Source organism: Mesoplodon densirostris, chromosome X (assembly GCF_025265405.1).
Source record: "Mesoplodon densirostris isolate mMesDen1 chromosome X, mMesDen1 primary haplotype, whole genome shotgun sequence".
Classification (NCBI taxonomy): domain Eukaryota; kingdom Metazoa; phylum Chordata; class Mammalia; order Artiodactyla; family Ziphiidae; genus Mesoplodon; species Mesoplodon densirostris.
In genome coordinates this window covers 97,966,299-97,988,424 of record NC_082681.1, presented here as the reverse complement: position 1 = coordinate 97,988,424, position 22,126 = coordinate 97,966,299, and the positions used below count along the sequence as shown (strand labels likewise).

At 37.2% G+C, this 22,126-nt stretch overlaps 1 protein-coding gene across 8 annotated transcripts in view; it reads left to right on the top strand.

The window, feature by feature from the left end:
- KDM6A (lysine demethylase 6A) overlaps nucleotides 1-22,126 on the top strand; it is a 201,631-nt gene that overhangs the window by 69,930 nt on the left and 109,575 nt on the right. For all 8 annotated transcript variants that reach the window (XM_060088055.1, XM_060088054.1, XM_060088052.1 and 5 more), the window contains exon 4: nucleotides 7,228-7,277. In XM_060088055.1, coding sequence (XP_059944038.1) covers nucleotides 7,228-7,277 — 50 coding nt within the window. The remainder of the gene's footprint in view (nucleotides 1-7,227; nucleotides 7,278-22,126) is intronic.

Below are 22,126 nucleotides of genomic sequence, written 5' to 3'. Positions count from 1 at the left end.
TGAAAAGGTGTGCTCTGGGACCCGTTTGCTGTTGTGTAGATGAACTGGCCATTGATAATTTGTAATAGGAAGAAGAGGAAGGAGAGAATGAATGCAGAGGTATACATTTGTATTTCAGTATATTTTAGTATTTCAAGCTGATGGCTTCTTATTTCCTAGACGAGAGTTGTTGTTTGAATTCATCCTTGAGGCTTTATTGACCACATTTCCACTTTAAAAAAATCCTTTAAAAATACTAATTATTGAACTCTTTCTATCCATTCTCTTCACGGTCATCCCAGAAGTCCCAGACTAGAGCCAGTCTCTAGTAGCCCCTTCCACACATCATCACCAATTTATGGAGACATTTGTTACCTCAGGCTACTTTCTCCTTTTTTCTTTGGAACCAGTAAAAGATGAGAACCTCTAGCCCCAGCCAAATAGATGTTTACTTTTAGAGAACAGATTACAAACCATAACTTATTGGGAAATAAACATAAACTGTTCAGTGAACATGTGAGTAGACTGCTCAGATGTGGGGGATTTACTGGCCCTGTTTATTCTGAGGACAGTTCTTTAAATACTGTCCTGAGTCCTCTTGTGCATGAAATTTTCAGAGTTTGGGGTTTCTTATGAAAAACTGCTTCTACTTTTGGAGTAGAAAATGGTAGAAAATATTTTGTGTACATTTTGGACCGTGGTTTTTCTGCCCTTATTTCTTACTCTGATCTCATCTACTCCCTGTCTTATATGAATTTCTAAAAATTTCTGATCTGTAGATAGTATACTTTGGTTGTCATTACTGTTATGGATTTATTAATTAAAAATTACCTTTTCTGTCATTTCAGAGGAACTTGAAGGAGAAGATAAAAAGACCTAATAAAACATTTTTTTAGTCTTTCTGGTTGGTGATATGTATGAAGAATTTTAAAAATTTTCCATCACTTGATTTGGTTATTAGGCTTCTAGGAATTTATCCTGAAAAAGTAATTGGTTAGAGGATTGCAGGAAAATGGAGGCTGGAGGCTCATTGCACTTAGCCTGTTGTTGGTTGGATTCCTCTGCAGCGAGTTTAGCATACAAGATGTTTAGTATGGAGTACCTTTAGGATCAGCACTGTGGAAGGTGGGAAATGGAACCAGGATTGGACAGAGGGAGAAGTTAAGCTGTGACAGCCTTGGCCAACTCCATGGGGAGCCCCGGAGCTAGAATGGCTATCACTGGTTGGGCCAAGATGACCAGGCCATTATACTCCATCCATTCCATACTGGACATGGGAAGGAGTGTGACCTCAGGCAAGGTTGCTCTCCTCAGCTTAAGTCAACTCACTGCTAGAGGCTCTCTTGTACGCAAGACTGCCAACAGTCCTTCCTTGAAGTGGGACTTGAGTGGTTCTTTATAGTGTCTATCATACCTCCTTTCCACTCCTACCGCCACAGCTAACCTGTCAACCTCAGCTGAACCAAACAGCTGATGGGGCTGTCAGACAGACTGCCTTAAGCCATGGAGATGGTACTGTGATTTCTCTTCTTTGAGTTGAAGAACAACCTGAGAGACAGAGAACCCTGGGCTGAAGGACAAGTGTATATATTCTTGTGAATATATGTGATGGGTCTCAGGCGCAGTTTAATTAATAGAAATTATATGTAAATATTTGTGAATATGTATGGCAGATTATAGGAGAGAATCGTCATTAAGTTAAGTTGATTGCTTAGAAAATCCGGTAGTAAAGTACCTCAGTACACAGCAAAGTTATAAAAAGATAGAAACTCTGAGGTAAGAGACTTGGGGTGCAGATAGTAAAAATTCCAGAAGTAAAAAAATTAGTTGAAGGAGATACAATAATTAATCATTCCTGATATTAGTATGAAAACCTTGACACTTTTACAAATAGTTTCTTCATGGTTTGTGGTAAGCTGAAAGTTTTCCCTGAAATTCCACCTGACAATAGATTTTTCTCCCTTTCCTCCTTCCTTCAAGTAATTGGTCATTTGTTGCATTGTCTATCACTTTTGGGCAAAGTAGGTTTTGGTTGTTTTAGTTCCTCAGTAATTATAAATGGCTAGGGCAAGTTACATGCTAAGAGTTGCTTATGTGGAGAAGTCTCAAGTCAGAGTTGGTGAGCTTTTTTTGTCTTTCTCTCTTTCTGTGTTTCTTGGGTGGAATGACAACACTCCATCCTAGGATATATATAGTATAAGGACATAAAGTGCATGTTTTCCAATAATAGATCTTGAGTTTGGCTTCTCCAAAAATTGCCTTTTTTTGGATCCTTGCATGGTTCATCTCTTTATTGTCATGGTTGTTGGAACTAAAGGTTGTGATTCTTTTAAGAATCTGCTCTTTGTTTAAAAGTTCTTTCAGATAGTCATTGGGATAGTTTGCATAGTATATATGATACAAATTTACTTTGTGTTGAAATAGTAAAATGAAATGAAAATCCAGAATACTGATATAAACTGGCATGTAATATACATAGAATGAATATGATGTATCTTTCTGAAAGCTGATACAGTTAAGGTGATCATTCATGTGTTTTCATTGCATTTGTAGTCATTGTACCCTCTTTCTCTATATAACTTTATTTAAACCTATTTACTGATATAAAAAAATCACTTGTGCCTCCACTCCCTCTCATCACAATTTGGGAATAATTGATTTTGTTCAGTCTACTTGTGGCCTAGAATTAGAAAATGCAATTGAGAAAAATAACCCAAGGGAAAAAAATAGTGACCATAACCCAGGTTGTCAGAAGTCCATATCCAGGCAACGAGCAAAAGTCGTAGCTTCAAGAACTAGAGAGCTGGTGGTAGAACATATTGAAGGAATACAAATAAGACAGCTACTTGATGGTTCTTGTAGTAAACCAAATGTGCGATATTAAAAACCTCAAGGAGGGACTTCCCTGGCGGTCCAGTGCTTGAGACTCTGCCTTTCCACTGCAGGGGGCACAGGTTCGATCCCTAAATGGGGAACTAAGATCTCGCATGCTGCGTGGCCAAAAAAATAAAAAAATAAAAATAAAGACCTCGAGGAGTATATTATTTTAATAACGACAAAGAAGTAGTAAATCTGAGATCTCAGTAGATGTATTAATTTGACTTGAAAACCTCAGTGAAGATGCTGATAGAGGAGTAAAAGGATTCCAGATTTGTTTCTTTGCTTTTCCAACTTCCTGTCTGCTCGTCTCTGTAATCTTAGGAACAAAGGTCTGTCGTGTTGGATACTATCCAGAGGGTTTTTCAAATGTTAATGTGTATGAATGCTACATATAAGGGAAGATGTGTTTTAGGCAGTCATAGATTTGAGAAGGCAGAAAGGTGCTAGGGAGTTAGGTACATCAGTCATTTATATACAGTGAAACAGTTAGTATAAGCTCTCTGAGATCTCATTTATCCCAGGGCATAAATACAACTTTTTAGTTCAGCCTCAGATAAAAATAATCAAAGATCTGTTGACCTAATAATAATAATCTTAGGCAGTCACAACTTGTTCTGGCCTAAAGATGACAGTCAGTGCAACTGACAGATTCACTTGTACTTCTTTTCTTTCCTTTCCTTCCATACCCATAGACTCACCTGTGAGCAGCTAACCTGCTGCCTATAGTGTTATACATTGGGCTAGAGATGAAAAGAGAAATGCTGGGTTCTGCCTGCAGTTAGTGCATAGTCTAATGTGAGTGTAGATTGAATTTTAAATATTTTTCTTCCTTGCATTTCTGTTGCATCTTACTCTGAAGGAGACTCCCTTTTTCTGGCAGAAAGTTAAATTTAGCTTCCTCTTATTTGCATTTGTATTTTTGCTTTTTTGTTTTCTTTTGCATTTAATTTTTTTAGACCTGGTTACTTTGTTAGTACTCTGCCAGTTTTCTATAATCCTTTAAATTCATTATATTTTTCTCTCTTTTTTAAGTCTACACAGACTAAATGGGCTTATTTAAAAACAAAATAAAACTCAAAATTATGAAAAAAGTCTGTCTGTAAATAAAGTTGATTCCAACGATTAAAAAGATCTGACCTTTGGAAATTTGTTGATAGAGAGTTGAAATTAATATGTTTGAGCACACCATTCTTGGTTAAGTGGCAAAAGAAAACGACAGTCTTGCCTGAAGTACTGTTAAAAAGATTTCCTAGTGGGATGAACAAGGACTTCTTTTTTTTTTTTTTTTGTGCGGTACGCGGGCCTCTCACTGTTGTGGCCTCTCCCGTTGCGGGGCACAGGCTCCGGACGCGCAGGCTCAGCGGCCATGGCTCACGGGCCCAGCCACTGCGCGACGTGTGAGATCTTCCCGGACTGGGGCATGAACCCGAGTCCCCTGCATCGGCAGGTGGACTCTCAACCACTGCGCCACCAGGGAAGCCCGAACAAGGACTTCTTGAGCCAGTAAATAACTCAGGGATCTCCAAGTGAAGATTAGGTGATTTAGGGAAGGAAAAGCCCATTAGACGTATGGTACAATCCTGAAACCTGAAACTTAAGCATTATAAGTATGTCTAAATAAATGATTTCCCTCATTCTCTATTAAGGACTTAAGGAAAATCTAGTTACAGTGGAGTAGGAATTTTTTTTCACAATAGGTTAACTGACTTAAAGATTGGAAATAAGGACTGTGCTTTGGTTAAAAGGATTTCATTAGAGAGACTCTGGTGATGGGTACTTGTAGAGTTTTAATGATTTATTTGGATTAGGAAACATGTTAAATATGTTAAGGTCTTTCTTAAAATATAGGATCCTAGGCCTAATGGAGTAAAGTATAATTGTTGAGAAATGTGTAAATGAATGGAAAGAAAACAGATGCTCATTGAAGTGTCTCATTTACAAATCTGTGCTTGAAATTTGGGGCATTTACTTTTGTGACTTTGAATTTGAGGGCTTGTATTTATTTCTCAGTTCATCATACTGTAGTATGGATGCCATGTTTCTCCCAATTGATAATCACATAGGCTTCTTGTACCTCGGTTTCAGTGACATCATACTGTCTCTTTAAGGGCTCTTCAAATTCTAAAATGGGAATTTTGTGAAGTCATGTAATATATATTGTTTTTCAGGTTATTGGAAACATACCCTTCACGTTTGTTGAAATTCCTGTTAAAAGGGCAGTCCAGGCTTGATGTGGTGCTTGCACAAAATTGTCAGGGACCCTGGCTTCTCTTGGTTAGGAGGCACAAGTATCAAAGACTTGATTCTAGCTTGAACAATAAGGAGATTTATTCCCTCATATAATTGAAAGTTCATAGGTGAGTTGTGCACTAGATATAGTTCAAAGTCTAGAAGTATCCAGTACTTTCCATCTGTTTCTGCTGCTATCTTCTATGGGCTTCATCTTAAGAAGAGTTCCCCTTGTGGTGGCAGTTGGTGATATATGCTTCCTTGTTGACATCGGGCAGTAGAGAGAAAACACCTTTTCCATGACTGTTCTCTATAAATCCGTCAAACCTTATTTGACTATTCTGTCTAGCTTGGTAAGTTGGTTTGCTTTTCTTTTTAGAAAACCATTAATCAGTGATCTTTATGAGCTAGCTACACTCATGTATGAAGAACTAGAAAGCAGAAGATGGCTTGAAATCACCTCTTCCTCAAAACTGGAATTACAGTCTAAATGTCCTTCCAGTGATAGGTTGGTTGGCATCATCTTTGTGCAAAAATGATGAACATTATTCAAATAAGTTACTTGTTCAGATACGTGATGATTTTTTTTTGGTGATGCTCCTCTAATTTGAACATATTCAGGAAGTTCTCTATGTGGTATTCTATATGGTATTCATTTTGGCTGCTTACTGATAAACAGTATGAAAACATTATACCTGGAGTTTTAGAAAATGTTAATTTCCACCCTCCCCATTTTTTTCAGTATAAAATTCTGTTACACGTGTTGAAAATCTTATTTGAAAATATGTTACTCTTTTTAAAAATTGAGGCATAATTGATATATAACTATTAGTTTCAGGTGTATAACATAATGATTTGATGTTTTCATATATTGTGGAATGATCATAGTAAGTCTAGTTAACATCTGTCACCATACACAGTTACAGTATTTTTTCTTGTGATGAGAAGTTTTAAGATTTACTCTTAGCAGCTTTCAAATATGCAATACAGTATTATTAATTATAGTCATCATGCTGCACATTACACCCCCATGACTTATTTATTGCTCATGAGTTTTTTAAAAAAGACTCTACCAATTCTAATGTGCATGTATAACCTTTAGTTTACTTTGTTACCGCCTGCTCCTCACTGAGTTTTTGGATTGACAAGTGCTACAGTTGACTGTTCAACAACACGGATTTGAGCCTTGCAGGTCCTCTTATATGTGGGATTTTTTCAGTACATATATGTACTACTATTTTTATCATCCATGGATGTGGAATCCGTGCACACGCAGGGCCGACTATAGGATCTGATCACAGTGGATTTTGGTATCTACGGCAGGTCCTGGGACCAATCCACTGCAGATACTGAGGGACGACTGTACCTTAATTTTTTCCAGAGCCTGTTATACCTTGAGATGGATTTAGGGGTATGGGATGCCCTATTTTGGAATTGAGTTGGAGTTTGGGGTAAGGTAATTGTGGGCTGGGTTTTGTTTTGTTTTTTGATTGTATGAAAGGGAGCAGCACAAAAGGAATACGGTTGACCCTTGAACAACAGGGGTTTGAACTTCACAGGTCCACCTACACATGGAATTTTTTCAATAGTAAATACTATAGCACTACATGATCTGTGGTCGGTTGAATCCGAGGATACAGAACTGTGGATCCAGAGAGCCGTCGATAAGTTATACTTGGCTTTTCTACTGTGCGGAGGTCAGTGCCCCTTACATCTGTGTTGTTCAAGAGTCAACTGTAGTTCCTTTGCTCTTTGAAGTGGTTGAGCTCTTAGTCATTTTTGGAAGTGAAATCCCTTGTTAGAACAAACGACCCATCACATTCTGGAGTATTAATCCATTTATCAGATTTGGTCTCTGAGGAAGGTCAAGTTGTTTCAAGAGGTTGCCCAGATTCTGTTCAAGTGCAGGTCTGAAATGTGACCATGGTTTTACTTCCTTGAACTCCTATATATTTGACATTTGTTACCATGTCTGACTATGAGTAGGGATGCCCCAGAGTTTATATTGTTTGGTTTTAAATATCACTATCTGCTGGGAGGTGGGTATGATGGGAATTTTGTTGTAATGTTTCTTAAAACTTGTTAATTGATTTTGAAATGGGACATAATTGTGACTCATGCTTATTTTCCTTCTTTCAGCATTATCTGCATACCAGAGGTACTACAGTTTACAATCTGACTACTGGAAGGTTAGTGCACATTTGCATTCCCCTTCCCTTCCCCTCTTTCCCTCTTCCCCTTCCCTTCCCTTCCCCTCTTCCCTCCCCTTCTCTTCTCTGGCAGATTACTGCTGTTTATACTCAAAACGAATTGTGCTCTTGCTTTTTTGTTTGTTTTGTTAATTGAAAATATTACTTCTAGGCAAAAGGGATTGGAAAGGGAAAAATGAGTGTTCTTCACTTGTGCTGTCTTGTATGATCAACTTGTATTTCGTTAAAAGAATTAGATTATTCTGACACAGTTTGTTGGCCAAAGATGATCCAAAGTGTGAAAGCTGAAGCCATTAAAATCAAATGGCAACAAAATGATTCTTCAGTTTTCTTAAGTTGGTACCTAGGAATAAAAGAAGTCTGAAGATGGCTGTATCAGGCTGAAAAGGGAAGGCATAAATGAAAATCTTTATTGGTATAGTCTGTCTATAATTGGATCTCTGAGGACAGCTGAACCTAACCATTTTTTAAAAGACCAATACCTAAATGAAGAACTGTGCACAGCAATGAATCATCTATTTTCTTAGTTTAAGCAGTGCATAAAGTTACCTGGAAAGGTTAACCTTTCACATCATGTTTACTTTAAGTATAAGTTTACTGACCAGTGGGGTTTCTTTATCTGAATTGCCATTTCAGATTTTTAAGGTGGATTTTATTTTTTCTATTGCCTAATTTATGTTTCTTTTTGATATGTAGAAGTTTTAACAGTATATTTTGGTAATTTAAAAAATATATTGAAAATATCTTTTCTAGTCTATGGCTTATCTTTTCTTCTTTTTAAAGCTTATTGAAGTGTAATTAAATACCATAAAATTCAACTTCTTTATGCCATTCAGTGACTTTTAGTAAATTTCCAGAGTTGTGCAACCATAACCAAAGTCTTATTTTAGGACATGTCTATCTCACTGTAATGAAACCTCATGCCCAACCCCTGGCGAGTACTAATCTACTTTCTGTCTCTGTGTATTTGTATTTTCTGGGTATTTCATATAAATGGAATCATATAATATGTAATCTTTTGTGACTGACTTCTTTCACTAAGCATATATTTTTAAGGTTGATCCATGTGTAGCATGTATTAATACTTTATTCCTTTTTATTATCTAATAATATTCCATTGTGTGGTTATACCATATTTTATTTATCCATTCATCAGTTGAGCATTTTAGTTGTCTCCACTTTTTGGCTATTGTGAATAATGCTCCTGTGAACATCTGTATACAAGTTTTTGTGTGGACATATATAGTTTCAGTTCTCTTCGGTAAATAAACGGGTGGAATTGCCAGGTTGTAAAGTAAATCTATGTTTAACATTTTGAGAAACTGCCAAAATTGTTTTCCAGGGTGGCTGTAGCATTTTACATTCTCACCAGCAGTGTATGAGGGTTCCAGTTTCTCCATATCCTCATTATTACAGTTCTTATTTGCATTTTCCTAATGACTGATGTTGAGCACTGTTTAATGACCACATTAGCTATTTGTGTATATTCTTTGGTGAAATGCCTCTTTAAACCCTTTGCCGATTTTTAAATTTGGTTTTTAAAAAATTAGTGTGTTGGGACTTCCCTGGCGGTTCAGTGTTTAAGACTCCACGCTTCCAATGCAGGGTGCATGGGTTTGATCCCTGATCTGGTAACTAAGATCCCACATGCTGTGTGGCGCGGCCAAAAACTTGAAAAAAAAAAAAAAATTGGTGTGTTGTAAGAGTTCTTTATACATTCCGGATACAACCCCTTATCGGATATATAATTTGCAAATATTTTCTCAAAGTCTGTGGCTTATATTTTCATTTTCTTGATAGTGTAGTTTGAAGTGCAAAAATTAAAAATTTTGATGACATCCAATTTCTCAACTGTTTCTTTCATTGCTTGGGCTTTTGGTTTTGTAGCTAAGAAATCTTTGCCTAGTCCAATGTCATGGTGATTTCTTCCATTGCTTATTCAATCAGTTGCTTCAGTACAGATAGTACTGCAGTAAATAGTAAAAGTGTCTTTTTGTTAGTGTTCTTTGGTATAGATTCTCTTTCGTATAGATTCCTTGATAATTGGGATTGCTGGGTCTAGTGGTGTGAACCACTCCTGTGGGAGCTCTTGTTTCCCCTTGGTCTTAACCAAGAAAGTTTATATCAGCAGGCTTTTTGTGAAATCTGATAGGTGAGAAATGGTGTCTTGTTGTTTTAACTTGCATTTTCTTAATTGAATTTTTAATTGAAGTTTAAAGACTATTTGTGTTTCCTTTTCTTTGAAATATTTGTTCATTTCTCTTCAGTTGGGCCATTGTTTTCTTTCTGTTTTGTATAGCCATATTTTATGTATGATCTATATTTATCCTTTATTTGTGATAAAAATTGCAGTTTTCATTTATTGTTTTATTTTGTTTTTGTGTGTTTGTCCATGCAGAAGTTATTTCTATCTAGTCAAATTTATCAGTCTTTTTCTAAATTGCACCTGCATTTTGAATCATAGGATAGTTTTTTCCTCACTCCCAGGTGTTAGAGAAATTCATCCACGTTTTCTTTTAGTACTTGAATGGTTTTAGTTTTTAATTTAAATCTCTGATCCATTTGGGATTTATCCCTGATTTATAGTGTGAGGAACATCTAAGTTTATTCTTTAACTCCACAAAAATAGCTGATGATTTTTCTCTCCAGCTTTTTTGAAGTATCATTTACATTATTTTAAGTGTTCAAATTTGCTGCATTTCGGCAATTTATATGGGGTTGTGTAATCATTACTGCAATTAAGATATAGACTGTTTCTATCACTCAAAGTGTTCCATTGTCCCCCTTTACAGTTGATTCCCATTCTTGACCCCTGGTCCCAGGCAACCAGTTATTTGTGTATATGCTTTCTGGAACTCTAATTTTGCCGTTCCTAGAATATCACACACTTGGATTCAAATAGCATGTATTTTTTTGTTTTAGTTTAACATACTGTTTTTGAGATTCATCCATGTTCTTGTGTGTATCAGTATTGTATTCCTTTTCATTGTTATGTAGTATCTCATAGAATGATTATACCACAATTAATTTTTCCATTTATTAGTTGACAGACATTAGGGTTGTGTCCAGCTTTTGATAAACATGAATGAAGTGCTGTGAACATTATTTGTTTTTGTGTAGACATAGGTTTTCACTTCTCTTGGTATATATACCTAGGATTTGGAAATGCCGGGTCACATTGCAGTTGTGGAGTTAACTGCCAAACTTCTCCAAAGTGGCTGTACCATTTCACATTCTTACTAGCAATATATGAGATTCTCAATTGTTCTATATCTTGGATATCACTCGGTACTGCAATCTTTTTAACTTTAGCCATTCTAGTAAGTAAGTAGTGGTTTTTCATTTTGGTTTTATCTGCGTTTCCCCAATGATAGTGATGTTGAGCATCTTGTATGTGCTATTGGCCTTTCATGTACCTTTTGTTATTATCTGTTCACATCTTTTGCTGACTTTTAACTTCTCTTTGTGTATTATTAATTGAGTTGCATGGGCTCTTTGCGTATTCCCTTTGTCAGATATGTTTTGCAAATACTTTCTCACAGTGTGTGGCTTGCTTTTTGTTTTCTTAATTATGCCTTTTTACGAGCAAATATTTATAATCTTGATGAAGTCCGTTTAATAATTTTTTTCTTTTATAGCTTGTGGTTTTTGTGTTCTGCTAAGAACTCTTTGCCTACCTGAAGATCATAAAGATTTCCTCAGCTTTTTTTCCCCAGGAGTTCTATAATCACATTTCTTAAATTTTGGTTTATGATACATTTCAGGTTGTTCATGATGTGAGATGAGCATCAGTGTTCTTCCCCACCCCTTGAACACATATCCAGTTGTTCTAGCATCATTCACAGGAAAGACTGTCCTTTCAAATTTGATTTACTATTTATTTCCTCTTTGATAAAAATCAGTTGGCCATTTAGTTTTCTGTCTGTTGCTAGATCCTCTGTTATACTCCTGTTACATTATGTTGTATATGTCTATTTTTTCTTTTTTTTTTCCTTTTTCTTTTCTTAACATCTTTATTGGAGTATAATTGCTTTACAGTGGTCTCTTAGTTTCTGCTTTAAAACAAAGTGAATCAGCTATGCATATACATATATTCCCATTCTTCTCCCTCTCGCGTCTCCCTCCCACCCTCCCTATCCCACCCTACTAGGTGGTCACAAAGCACCAAGCTGATGTCCCTGTGCTATGTGGCTGCTTCCCACTAGCTATCTGTTTTACATTTGGTAGTGTATATATGTCCATGCCACTCTCTCACTTCATCCCAGCTTACCCTTCCCCCTTCCCCGTGTCCTCAAGTCCGTTCTCTACATCTGCATCTTTATTCCTGTCCTGCCCCTAGGTTCTTCAGAACCTTCTTTTTAAAAATTTTTTTTTTAAGATTCCATATATATGTGTTAGCATACAGTATTTGTTTTTCTCTTTCTGACTTACTTCACTCTGTATGACAGTCTCTAGGTCCATCCACCTCACTCCAAATAACTCAATTTCGTTTCTTTTTATGGCTGAGTAATATTCCATTGTATATATGTGCCACATCTTCTTTATCCATTCATCTGTCGATGGACACTTAGGTTGCTTCCATGTCCTGGCTATTGTAAATAGAGCTGCAGTGAACATTGTGGTACATGACTCTTTTTGAATTATGGTTTTCTCAGGGTATATGCCAGTAGTGTGATTGCTGGGTCGTATGATAGTTCTATTTGTAGTTTTTTAAGGGAACCTCCATACTGTTTTCCATAGTGGCTGTATCAGTTTACATTCCCACCAACAGTGCAAGAGGGTTTCCTTTTCTCTACAGCGTCTCCAGCATTTGTTGTTTGTAGATATTTTGATGGTGGCCATTCTGACTGGTGTGAGGTGATACCCCATTGTAGTTTTAATTTGCATTTCTCTAATGATGTGTGATGTTGAGCATCCTTTCATGTGTTTGTTGGCAATCTGTATATCTTTGGAGAAATGTCTATTTAGGTCTTCTGCCCATTTTTGGATTGGGTTGTTTGTTTTTTTGATATTGAGCTGCTTGTAAATTTTGCAGATTAATCCTTTGTCAGCTACTTCATTTGCAAATATATTCTCCCATTCTGAGGGTTGTCTTTTCGTCTTGTTTATGGTTTCCTTTGCTGTGCAAAAGCTTTTAAGTTTCATTAGGTCCCATTTGTTTATATTTGTTTTTATTTCCATTTCTCTAGGAGGTGGATCAAAAAGGATCTTGCTGTGATTTCTGTCATAGAGTGTTCTGCCTATGTTTTCCTCTAAGAGTTTTATAGTGTCTGGCCTTACACTTAGGTCTTTAATCCATTTTGAGTTTATTTTTGTGTATGGTGTTAGGGAGTGTTCTAATTTCATTCTTTTCCATGTAGCTGTCCAGTTTTCTGAGCACCACTTACTGAAGAGGCTCTCTTTTCTCCATTGTATATTATTACCTCCTTTATCAAAAAAAGGTGACCATATGTGTGTACGTTTATCTCTGGGCTTTCTATCCTGTTCCACTGATCTATATTTCTGTTTTTGTGCCAGTACCATACTGTTTTGATTACTGTAGCTTTGTAGTATAGTCTGAAGTCTGGGAGCCTGATTCCTCCAGCTCTTTTTCGGTCTCAAGATAGCTTTGGCTCTTCGGGGTCTTTTGTGTTTCTATACAAATTGTGAATTTTTTTGTTCTAGTTCTGTGAAAAATGCCATTGGTAGTTTGATAGGGATTGCATTGAATCTGTAGATTGCTTTGGGTAGTAGAGTCATTTTCACAATGTTGATTCTTCCAGTCCAAGAACATGGTATATCTCTCCATCTGTTTGTATCATTTTTAATTTCTTTCATCAGTGTGTTATAGTTTTCTGCATACAGGTCTTTTGTCTCCTTAGGTAGGTTTATTCCTAGGTATTTTATTCTTTTTGTTGCAATGGCAAATGGGAGTGTTTCCTTAATTTCTCTTTCAGATTTTTCATCATTAGTGTATAGGAATGCAAGAGATTTCTGTGCATTAATTTTGTATCCTGGTACTTTACCAGCTTCATTGATTAGCTCTAGTACTTTTCTGGTGGCATCTTTAGGATTCTGTATGTACAGTATCATGTCATCTACAGAGAGTGACCGTTTTACTTCTTCTTTTCTGATTTGGATTCCTTGTATTTCTTTCTCTTGTCTGATTGCTGTGGCTAAAACTTCCAAAACTATGTTGAATAATAGTGGTGAGAATGGACAGCCTTGTCTTGTTCCTGATCTTAGAGGAAATGGTTTCAGTTTTTCACCATTGAGAATGAGGTTGGCTGTGGGTTTGTCATATATGGCCTTTATTATGTTGAGGTAAATTCCCTCTGTGCCTACTTTCTGGAGGGTTTTTATCATAAATGGGTATTGAATTTTGTCAAAAGGTTTTTCTGCATTGATTGAGATGATTATATGTTTTTTCTCCTTCAGTTTGTTAATATGGTTTATCACACTGATTGATTTGTGTACATTGAATCCTTGTGTTCCTGGGGTAAGCCCCACTTGATCATGGTGTATGATCCTTTTAATGTGCTGTTGGATTCCTTTTGCTAGTATTTGTTGAGAATTTTTCCATCTATGTTCATCAGTGATATTGGCCTGTAGTTTTCTTTCTCTGCGACATCTTTGTCTGGTTTCGGTATCAGGGTGATGGTGGCCTCGTAGAATGAATTTGGGAGTGTTCCTCCCTCTGCTATAGTTTGGAGGAGTTTGAGAAGGTGAGTTGTTAACTCTTCTCTAAATGTTTGATAGAATTCGCCTGTGAAGCCGTCTGGTCCTGGGCTTTTGTTTGTTGGAAGATTTTTTTGGGGGTATGCGGGCCTCTCACTGTTGTGGCCTCTCTCATTGTGGAGCACAGGCTCCGGACGCACCGGCTCAGCGGCCATGGCTCACGGGCCCAGCCGCTCCGCTGTCGGAAGATTTTTAATCACAGTCTCAATTTCAGTGCTTGTGATTGGTCTGTTAATATTTTGTATTTCTTCCTGTTTCAGTCTTGGGAGGTTGTGCTTTTCGAAGACTTCGTCCATTTCTTCCAGGTTGTCCAATTTATTGGCATAGAGTAACTTGTAGTAATCTCTCATGATCCTTTGTATTTCTGCAGTGTCAGTTGTTACTTCTCCCTTTTCATTTCTAATTCTATTGATTAGAGTCCTCTCCCTTTTTTTCTTGTTGAGTCTGGCTAATGGTTTATCAATTTTGTTTATCTTCTCAAAGAACCAGCTTTTAGTTTTGTTGATCTTTGCTGTTGTTTCCTTCATTTCTTTTTCATTTATTTCTGGTATGATCTTTATGATTTCTTTCATTCTGGTAACGTTGGGGTTTATTTTGTTCTTCTTTCTGTAATTGCTCTGGGTGTAAGGTTAGGTTTTTTATTTGAGATGTTTCTTGTTTCTTGAGGTAGGATTGTATTGCTATAAACTTCCCTCTTAGAACTGCTTTTTCTGCATCCCATAGGTTTTGGGTCGTCGTGTTTTCATTGTCATTTGTTTCTAGGCACTTTCTGATTTCCTCTTTGATTTCTTCAGTGATCTCTTGGTTATTTAGTAGTGTATTGTTTAGCCTCCATGTGTTTGTATTTTTTACAGACTTTTTCCTGTAATTGATATCTAGTCTCATAGTGTTGTCGTTGGAAAAGATACTTGATGCGATTTCAGTTTTCTTAAATTTACCAAGGCTTGATTTGTGATCCAAGATGTGATGTATCCTAGAGAATGTTGCATGAGCACTTGAGAAGAAAGTGTATTCTGTTGTTTTTGGATGGAATGTCCTATAAATATCAATTAATTCCATTTTCTTTAATGTGTCATTTAAAGCTTGTGTCTGTTTATTTTCATTTTGGATGATCTGTCCATTGGTGAAAGTGGGGTGTTAAAGTCCCCTACCATGATTGTGTTACTGTCGATTTCCCCTTTAATGGCTGTTAGGATTTGCCTTATGTATTGAAGTGCTCCTATGTTGGTTGCATAAATATTTACAATTGTTATATCTTCTTCTTGGATTGATCCCTTGATCAATGTAGTTTCCTTCTTTGTCTCTTATAATAGTCTTTATATTATAGTCTATTTTGTCTGATATGAGAATTGCTACTCCAGCTTTCTTTTGATTTCCATTTGCATGGAATATCTTTTTCCATCCCCCCTGTTGCAGTCTCTATGTGTCCTTAGGTCTGAAGTGGATCTCTTGTAGACAGCATATGTACGGGTCTTGTTTTTGTATCCATTCAGCCAGTCTATGTCTTTTGGTTGGAGCATGTAATCCATTTACATTTAAGGTAGTTATCGATATGTGTTTTCCTGTTACCATTTTCTTAATTGTTTTGGGTTTGTTATTGTAGGTCTTTTCCTTCTCTTGTGTTTCCTGCCTAGAGAAGTTCTTTTAGCATTTGTTGTAGAGCTGGTTTGGTGGTGCTGACTTCTCTTAGCTTTTGCTTGTCTGTACAGGTTTTAATTTCTCCGTTGAATCTGAATGAGATCCTTGCTGAGTAGAGTATTCTTGGTTGTAGGTTTTTCTCCTTCATCACTTTAAATATGTTCTGCCACTCCCTTCTGGCTTGCAGAGTTTCTGCTGAACGATCAGCTGTTAACCTTATGGAGATTCCCTTGTATGTTATTTGTTGTTTTTTCTTTGCTGCTTTTAATACTTTTTCTTTGTATTTAAATTTTGATAGTGATTAATATGTGTCTTGGCGTGTTTCTCCTTGGATTTATCGTGTATGGACTCTCTGTGCTGCCTGGACTTGATTGACTATTTTCTTTCCCATATTTGGGAAGTTTTCAATGATAATCTCTTGAAATATTTTTTCAGTCCCTTTCTTTTTCTCTTCTTCTTCTGGGACCCGTATAAATCGAATATTAGTGCGTTTTCTGTGGTCTCAGGGGTCTCTGAGGCTGTCCTCCATTCTTCTCATTCTTTTTGTGCTCTGTAGTAGTTATTTCCAGGTGACTTATCTGTTCTTCTTCCTCAGTTATTCTGCTACTGATCCCTTCTAGAGAATTTTTAATTTCATTTATTGTGCTGTTCATCATTGTTTGCTCTGTTCTTCTAGGTCCTTGTTAAATGTTTCCTGTATTTTCTCCATTCTCTTTCCAAAATTTTGGATCATCTTTACTATCATTACTCTGAATTGTTTTTCAGGTAGACTGCCTATTTCCTCTTCATTTGTTTAGTCAGTTGGGGTTTTACCTTGCTTCTTCATCTGCTGTGTGTTTTTCTGTCTTCTCATTTTGCTTAACTTACTGTGTTTGGGATCTCCTTTTCACAGGCTGCAGGTTCCTAGTTCCTGTTGTTTTTGGTGTCTGTCCCCAGTGGCTAAGGTTGGTTTAGTGGATTGTGTAGGCTTCCTGGTGCAGGGGACTAGTGCCTGTGTTCTGGTGGATGAGGCTGGCTGCATCTTGTCTTTCTGATGGGCAGTACCACGTCCAGTGGTGTGTTTTGGGGTGTCTGTGACCTTACTTTGATTTTAGGCAGCCTCTCTGCTAATGGTTGGGTTGTGTTCCTGTCTTGCTAGTTGTTTGGCATAGGGTGTCCAGCACTGTAGCTTGCTGGTCATTGAGTGGAGCTGGGTCTTAGCGTTGAGATGGAGATCTCTGGGAGAGGTTTCACCATTCGATATTATGTGGAGCCGGGAGGTCTGTGGTGGACCAATGTCCTGAACTCGGCTCTCCCACCTCAGAGGCACAGGCCTGACACCCGGCTGGAGCACCAAGACCTTGTCAGCCACATGGCCCAGAAGAAAAGGGAGAGAAAAAAAAAAAAGAAAGAAAGAACGAAAGAAAGAAAGAAAACAAAGAAAGAAAGAAAGAAGAGAGAAAGAGAGAGAAGGAGGGAGGAAAATTATTAAAAGTAAAAAAAGTAAAAAGTAATAATAAAAGAAAGAACAGAGCAGCCGAACCAAAAAACAAATCCACCAATGATAGCAGGCGCTAAAAAGTATAGTAAAAAAAAAAAAGAAAAAGAAAAATGGACAGACAGAACCCTAGGACAGATGGTAAAAGCAAAGCTATACAGACAAAGTCACAGAAAGAAACATGCACATACACACTAACAAAAAGAAAGGAAAAAGAAAAATATATATAAAAGGAAGAGAGCAACCAAATCAATAAACAAATATTCCAATGATAATAAACTCTAAATACTAAACTAAGATAAACATAAAACCAGAAGCAAGTTAGATGCAGAAAGCAAACCCCAAGTCTACAGTTGCTCCTAAAGTCCAGCTCCTCAATTTGGGATGATTTGTTGTCTATTCAGGTATTCCACAGATGCAGGGTACAGCACGTTGATTGTGGAGATTTAATCCACTGCTCCTGAGGCTGCTGGGAGAAATTTCCCTTTCTCTTCTTTGTTTGCACAGCTCCTGGGGTTCAGCTTTGGATTTGGCCCCGCCTCTATGTGTAGGTTGCCTGAGGGCGTCTGTGCTTCACTCAGACAGGACAGGGTTAAAGTAGCAGCTGATTAGGGGGCTGTGACTCACTCAGGCCGGGGGGGGGGGGGGGAGGGAAGGGTACCGAATGCGGGTCGAGCCTGTGGTGGCAGAGGCCAGAGTGACATTGCAGCAGCCTGAGGTGTGGCGTTTGTTCTCCTGGGGAAGTTGTCCCTGGATCACAGGACCCTGGCAGTGGTGGGCTGCACAGGCTCCCGGGAGGGGAGGTGTGGATAGTAACCTGTGCTTGCACACAGGCTTATTGGTGGGTGCAGCAGGTGCCTTACCGTTTCTTGCCTGTCTCTGGGGTCTGCACTGATAGCAGTGGCTCACGCCCGTCTCTGGAGCTCATTTAGGCAGTGCTCTGAATCCCCTCTCCTTTTGCACCCTGAAACATTGGTCTCTTGCCTCTTAGGCAGGTCCAGCGTTTTTCCAGGACTCCCTCCCGGCTAGCTGTGGTACACTAGCCCGCTTCCGGCAGTGTTCATGCAGCCAACCCCAGTCGTCTCCCTGGTATCTGACCTCTGAAGCCTGAGCCTCAGCTCCTAGCCCCTGCCCGTCCCGGCCGGTGAGCTGACAAGCCTCTCGGGCTGGTGAGTGCTGGTCAGCACTGACTCTGTTCGGGAATCGCTCCGCTTTGCCCTCCGCACCCCTGTTGCTGCGCTCTCTTCTGTGGCTCCGAAGCGCGCCCCCCCCCCCCCACCAGTGAAGGCGCTTCCTAGTGTGTGGAAACTTTTCCTCCTTCACAGCTCCCTCCCAGAGGTGCAGGTCCTGTCCCTATTCTTTTGTCTCTGTTTTTTCTTTCGCCCTACCCAGGTACGTGGGGAGTTTCTTGCCTTTTGGGAAGTGTGAGGTCTTCTGCCAGCGTTCAGTAGGTGTTCTATAGGAGTTGTTCCACATGAAGTTGTATTTCTGATGTATTTGTCGGGAGGAAAGTGATATCCATGTCTTACTCCTCTGCCATCTTGAAGGTCTCCTGTATGTCTATTTTAAAGCCAGTAGCATACTGTTTTGCTACTTTAGTCTTGAAATCAAGCAGTGTATGTTTTCTGTGTTCTTTTTCAAAATTTTGTTTTTTTTTCTAGGTCGTTTGCTTTTCTATATACAGTTTAGAAGCAATTTGCCAATTTCTCCTGCTAGGATTTTGATTGGGACTGCATTGTATGCATTGACCAATTTGGGGAGAATATCTCTTTTTAAAAATAATGCATTTGTTTGTCCACAAACATGGTATATCTCACCATTTATTTAGGTCTTCTTTAATTTTCTTCAGCAGTGTTTTATTGTTTCCATCGCACATTTTTTCTCGTTAAGTTTATCTCTATTTTACTCTTTGATGCTATTGTGATTGGAGTCATTGTAAAATTTTATTTCCAATTATTGTTGCTATTGTATAGGAGCACAAAAGGTTATTGTACATTTACCTAGCATCCTGCTATCTTGATAAATTATTAGGTCTGGTAGCTTTGCTCTAGATTTCAGAGGATTTTCTATGTACATTATCATGCTGCTTGCAGATAAATACAATTTTTCTTTTCTAACCTTTGGTTACTACTTAATCTTTTTCTTGCCTTGTTGGATTGGCAAGGACCTCTAGTATAGCGTTGAATAGAAGGGAACATCCTTGCGTTGTTCCTTATATTTGGGGGAAAACATTCAGTTTTCACCATTGAATACGATGTTAGCTATAGAGTTTTTATAGATTTAGATTGAAGAAGTTTCCTTCTGTTACTAGTTTTACTTTGAGATTTCTTTTTTGTTGTTGTTCCTGTTTTCATTTATAATGAATAGGTATGGAACTTGTCAAATAATTATTCCTTCCTGTATTGAGAGTCTGTGGATTTTCTTTTTTCATGTGTTATACAGTTAGGTACATTGCTTGATTTTTTTTTTTTTTTTTTTAAAGCTATTCCTTGGATAAACCCCTGTTAGATCTGTTGTCATTTTTATATGTTGTTGGCTTCATTGTATTAATAATTTGTTGAGCATTTTTGCATCTTTGTTCATAAATGATATTACTCTGTAATTTTCTTCTTACAACTTCTGTCTGATTCTTTCCCTCAGGATAACTGGCCTCATAAAAAGAGTGGGGAATTGTTCTCTCCTCTCTATTTCTGAGTGTATGTGTAGGGTTGGTATTATTTCTTCTTCCAGTGTTGAGTCGAACTTATCAGTAAAGTCAGCTGGGCCTAGAGTTTCTTTGTGAATAGTTTTTAACTACAATTTGAATTCCTCTAATATGTACAGGGCTATTCAGGTTTTCTGTTACTTCTTGTTTCAGTTTTGTTTTGTCTTTCAAGGAGTTTTGTCTCTTTCATAAAATTTCACATTTACTATTTTTTTCTGTCATAACCCTAATTTCCTTTAAAGAACTATAGAATCTGTATATTCTCTTTCATTCCTGATATTGGTAATTTGGTCTTCTCTTTTTTTCTTGGTCAGCCTGGCTGGATGGTTACCAATTTCATTGATGTTTGCAAAAAATCAAATTTTTGTTTTGTAGTTTTTTTCTTCAATATTGTTTTCCTGTTTTACATTTCATCCAATCCCTATTTCATTGATTCCTGATTGTCTTTATTATTTGCTTCTGCTTACTTTGTGTTTAATTTTCTTATTTCCTAAGATAGAAGCTCAGATCATTGATTTTCTACCTTTTTTCTCTAATCCAAGTGTTTAAAAGTATGCATTTTTCTTAGTATTGCTATAGCTGTATCTCACAAATTTTATATTTTTAATTTTCATTATCATTCATTTGAAAGCATTTTCTACTTTCACTTGCACTTTCTTACCCATGGTTATTTATATATATATTGTATAATTTCAAAATACTTGGGTTATTTTAGATATCTCATAGTTAGTAATTTTTGTTTCATTTATATAACATACTCTGATTTCATTCTTTCAAAATGTATTGAGACTTTATTGGGTCAACACTTGAAAACAAGCACATGGTTTGCATTTGTTGGTTGTTGGTTGTATTGTGGTATAAATAACAGTTAAAGATAGTTGAAGGTATTTTTCTTAAACAATTTTTTTTGTCCTTGTCATTTGTTGACAGGTTATTATCTCTTCCTGTGATGGTAGAATTGTCTTTCTTAATTTTGCCCTTTTGTTCTTTAATATATTTTGAAGCTCTCATTAGGTACACACACATTTGTGATTGTTATTTTTACCTGATGAACTGACCCTTTTGTCATAAAGAAATACTGTTTTTTACCTTTAGTAATTCCTTTTGTTTTGACATGTGTTTTATCTGATTATAATTTAGCTATATTCCTTTCTTCTTAGGCTTGTTATTTCTGTGAGATATCCTTTTCTTTTCTTTCCTTTTTTTTTTTTGCGGTACGTGGGCCTGTCACTGTTGTTGCCTCTCCCGTTGCGGAGCACAGGCTCCGGACGTGCGGGCTCAGCGGCCATGGCTCACGGGCCTAGCCGCTCTGCGGCATGTGGGATCCTCCCGGACTGGGGCACACGAACCCATGTCCCCTGCATCGGTAAGCAGACTCTCAACCACTGTGCCACCAGGGAAGCCCGAGATACCCTTTTCTTTTCAACCTTTTGGCATCTTTATATTTATAATACTTTTATAGATAGCTTGTTAAATGGGTCTTGCTTTTTTATCCAATCTGAAAATCTCTGGTTTTTACTTCAGCTGTTTATTCACTGACAGTTAATGAAATCATTGGTATGATTGGGTTTGTGTCTTTCATTTGATCTTTCCTTTTATGTTTATTCCCTTAATTTCTTGGTCTTATGTTCTCTGTACCACTCCCCCCTTTATATTTCAATCTGTTTTACAATTTTACTTTACTTTTCCTATTGGCCTTTTCACCTATTCTTCTTTTCATTATTTGTTCAGTGGTGACTGGGGATTATAGTATAAACCCTTTAATTTTTCACAGTCAAGTCTCAGTTAGTATTATACCAATTCACATAAAATGTAGAAAGTTTGCGGTTATATAGGTCCACATCTTACCCACTCATGTCCTTTATGTAATAGCTGTTACGTGTATTAGATCTACGCAAGGTGGTGTTATTTTGCTTTGATCCCCTTCAACGAGTATAACAAAACCTAAACTCATTCATGAGTCAGGAAAGTTTAAAAATTGCCGTTATGGTTTATGGTATAAAGTAGGAAGGTAGGAATAAAAAATTGTATGTACACTGTTAATGCTGCTATGTATTTCATTATATAAGTAGAAGACTGTAAGGAGACATGTTAAAATATGAAGAAGTGCTGGTGCTTCCTGATGATTTTTATTATGTGTACTTCACTAAACAATTTCTGTATATATTCATTTATGATTGTGAACTTTTAAATAAATAGAACTGACTTTTTTCTTTTTTCCCCACTTGTATTTAAGAAAAGAAAGAAAAGGTTTGAGTTAATGGTAGTATGCTTGTCTAAAAGAACCATTGA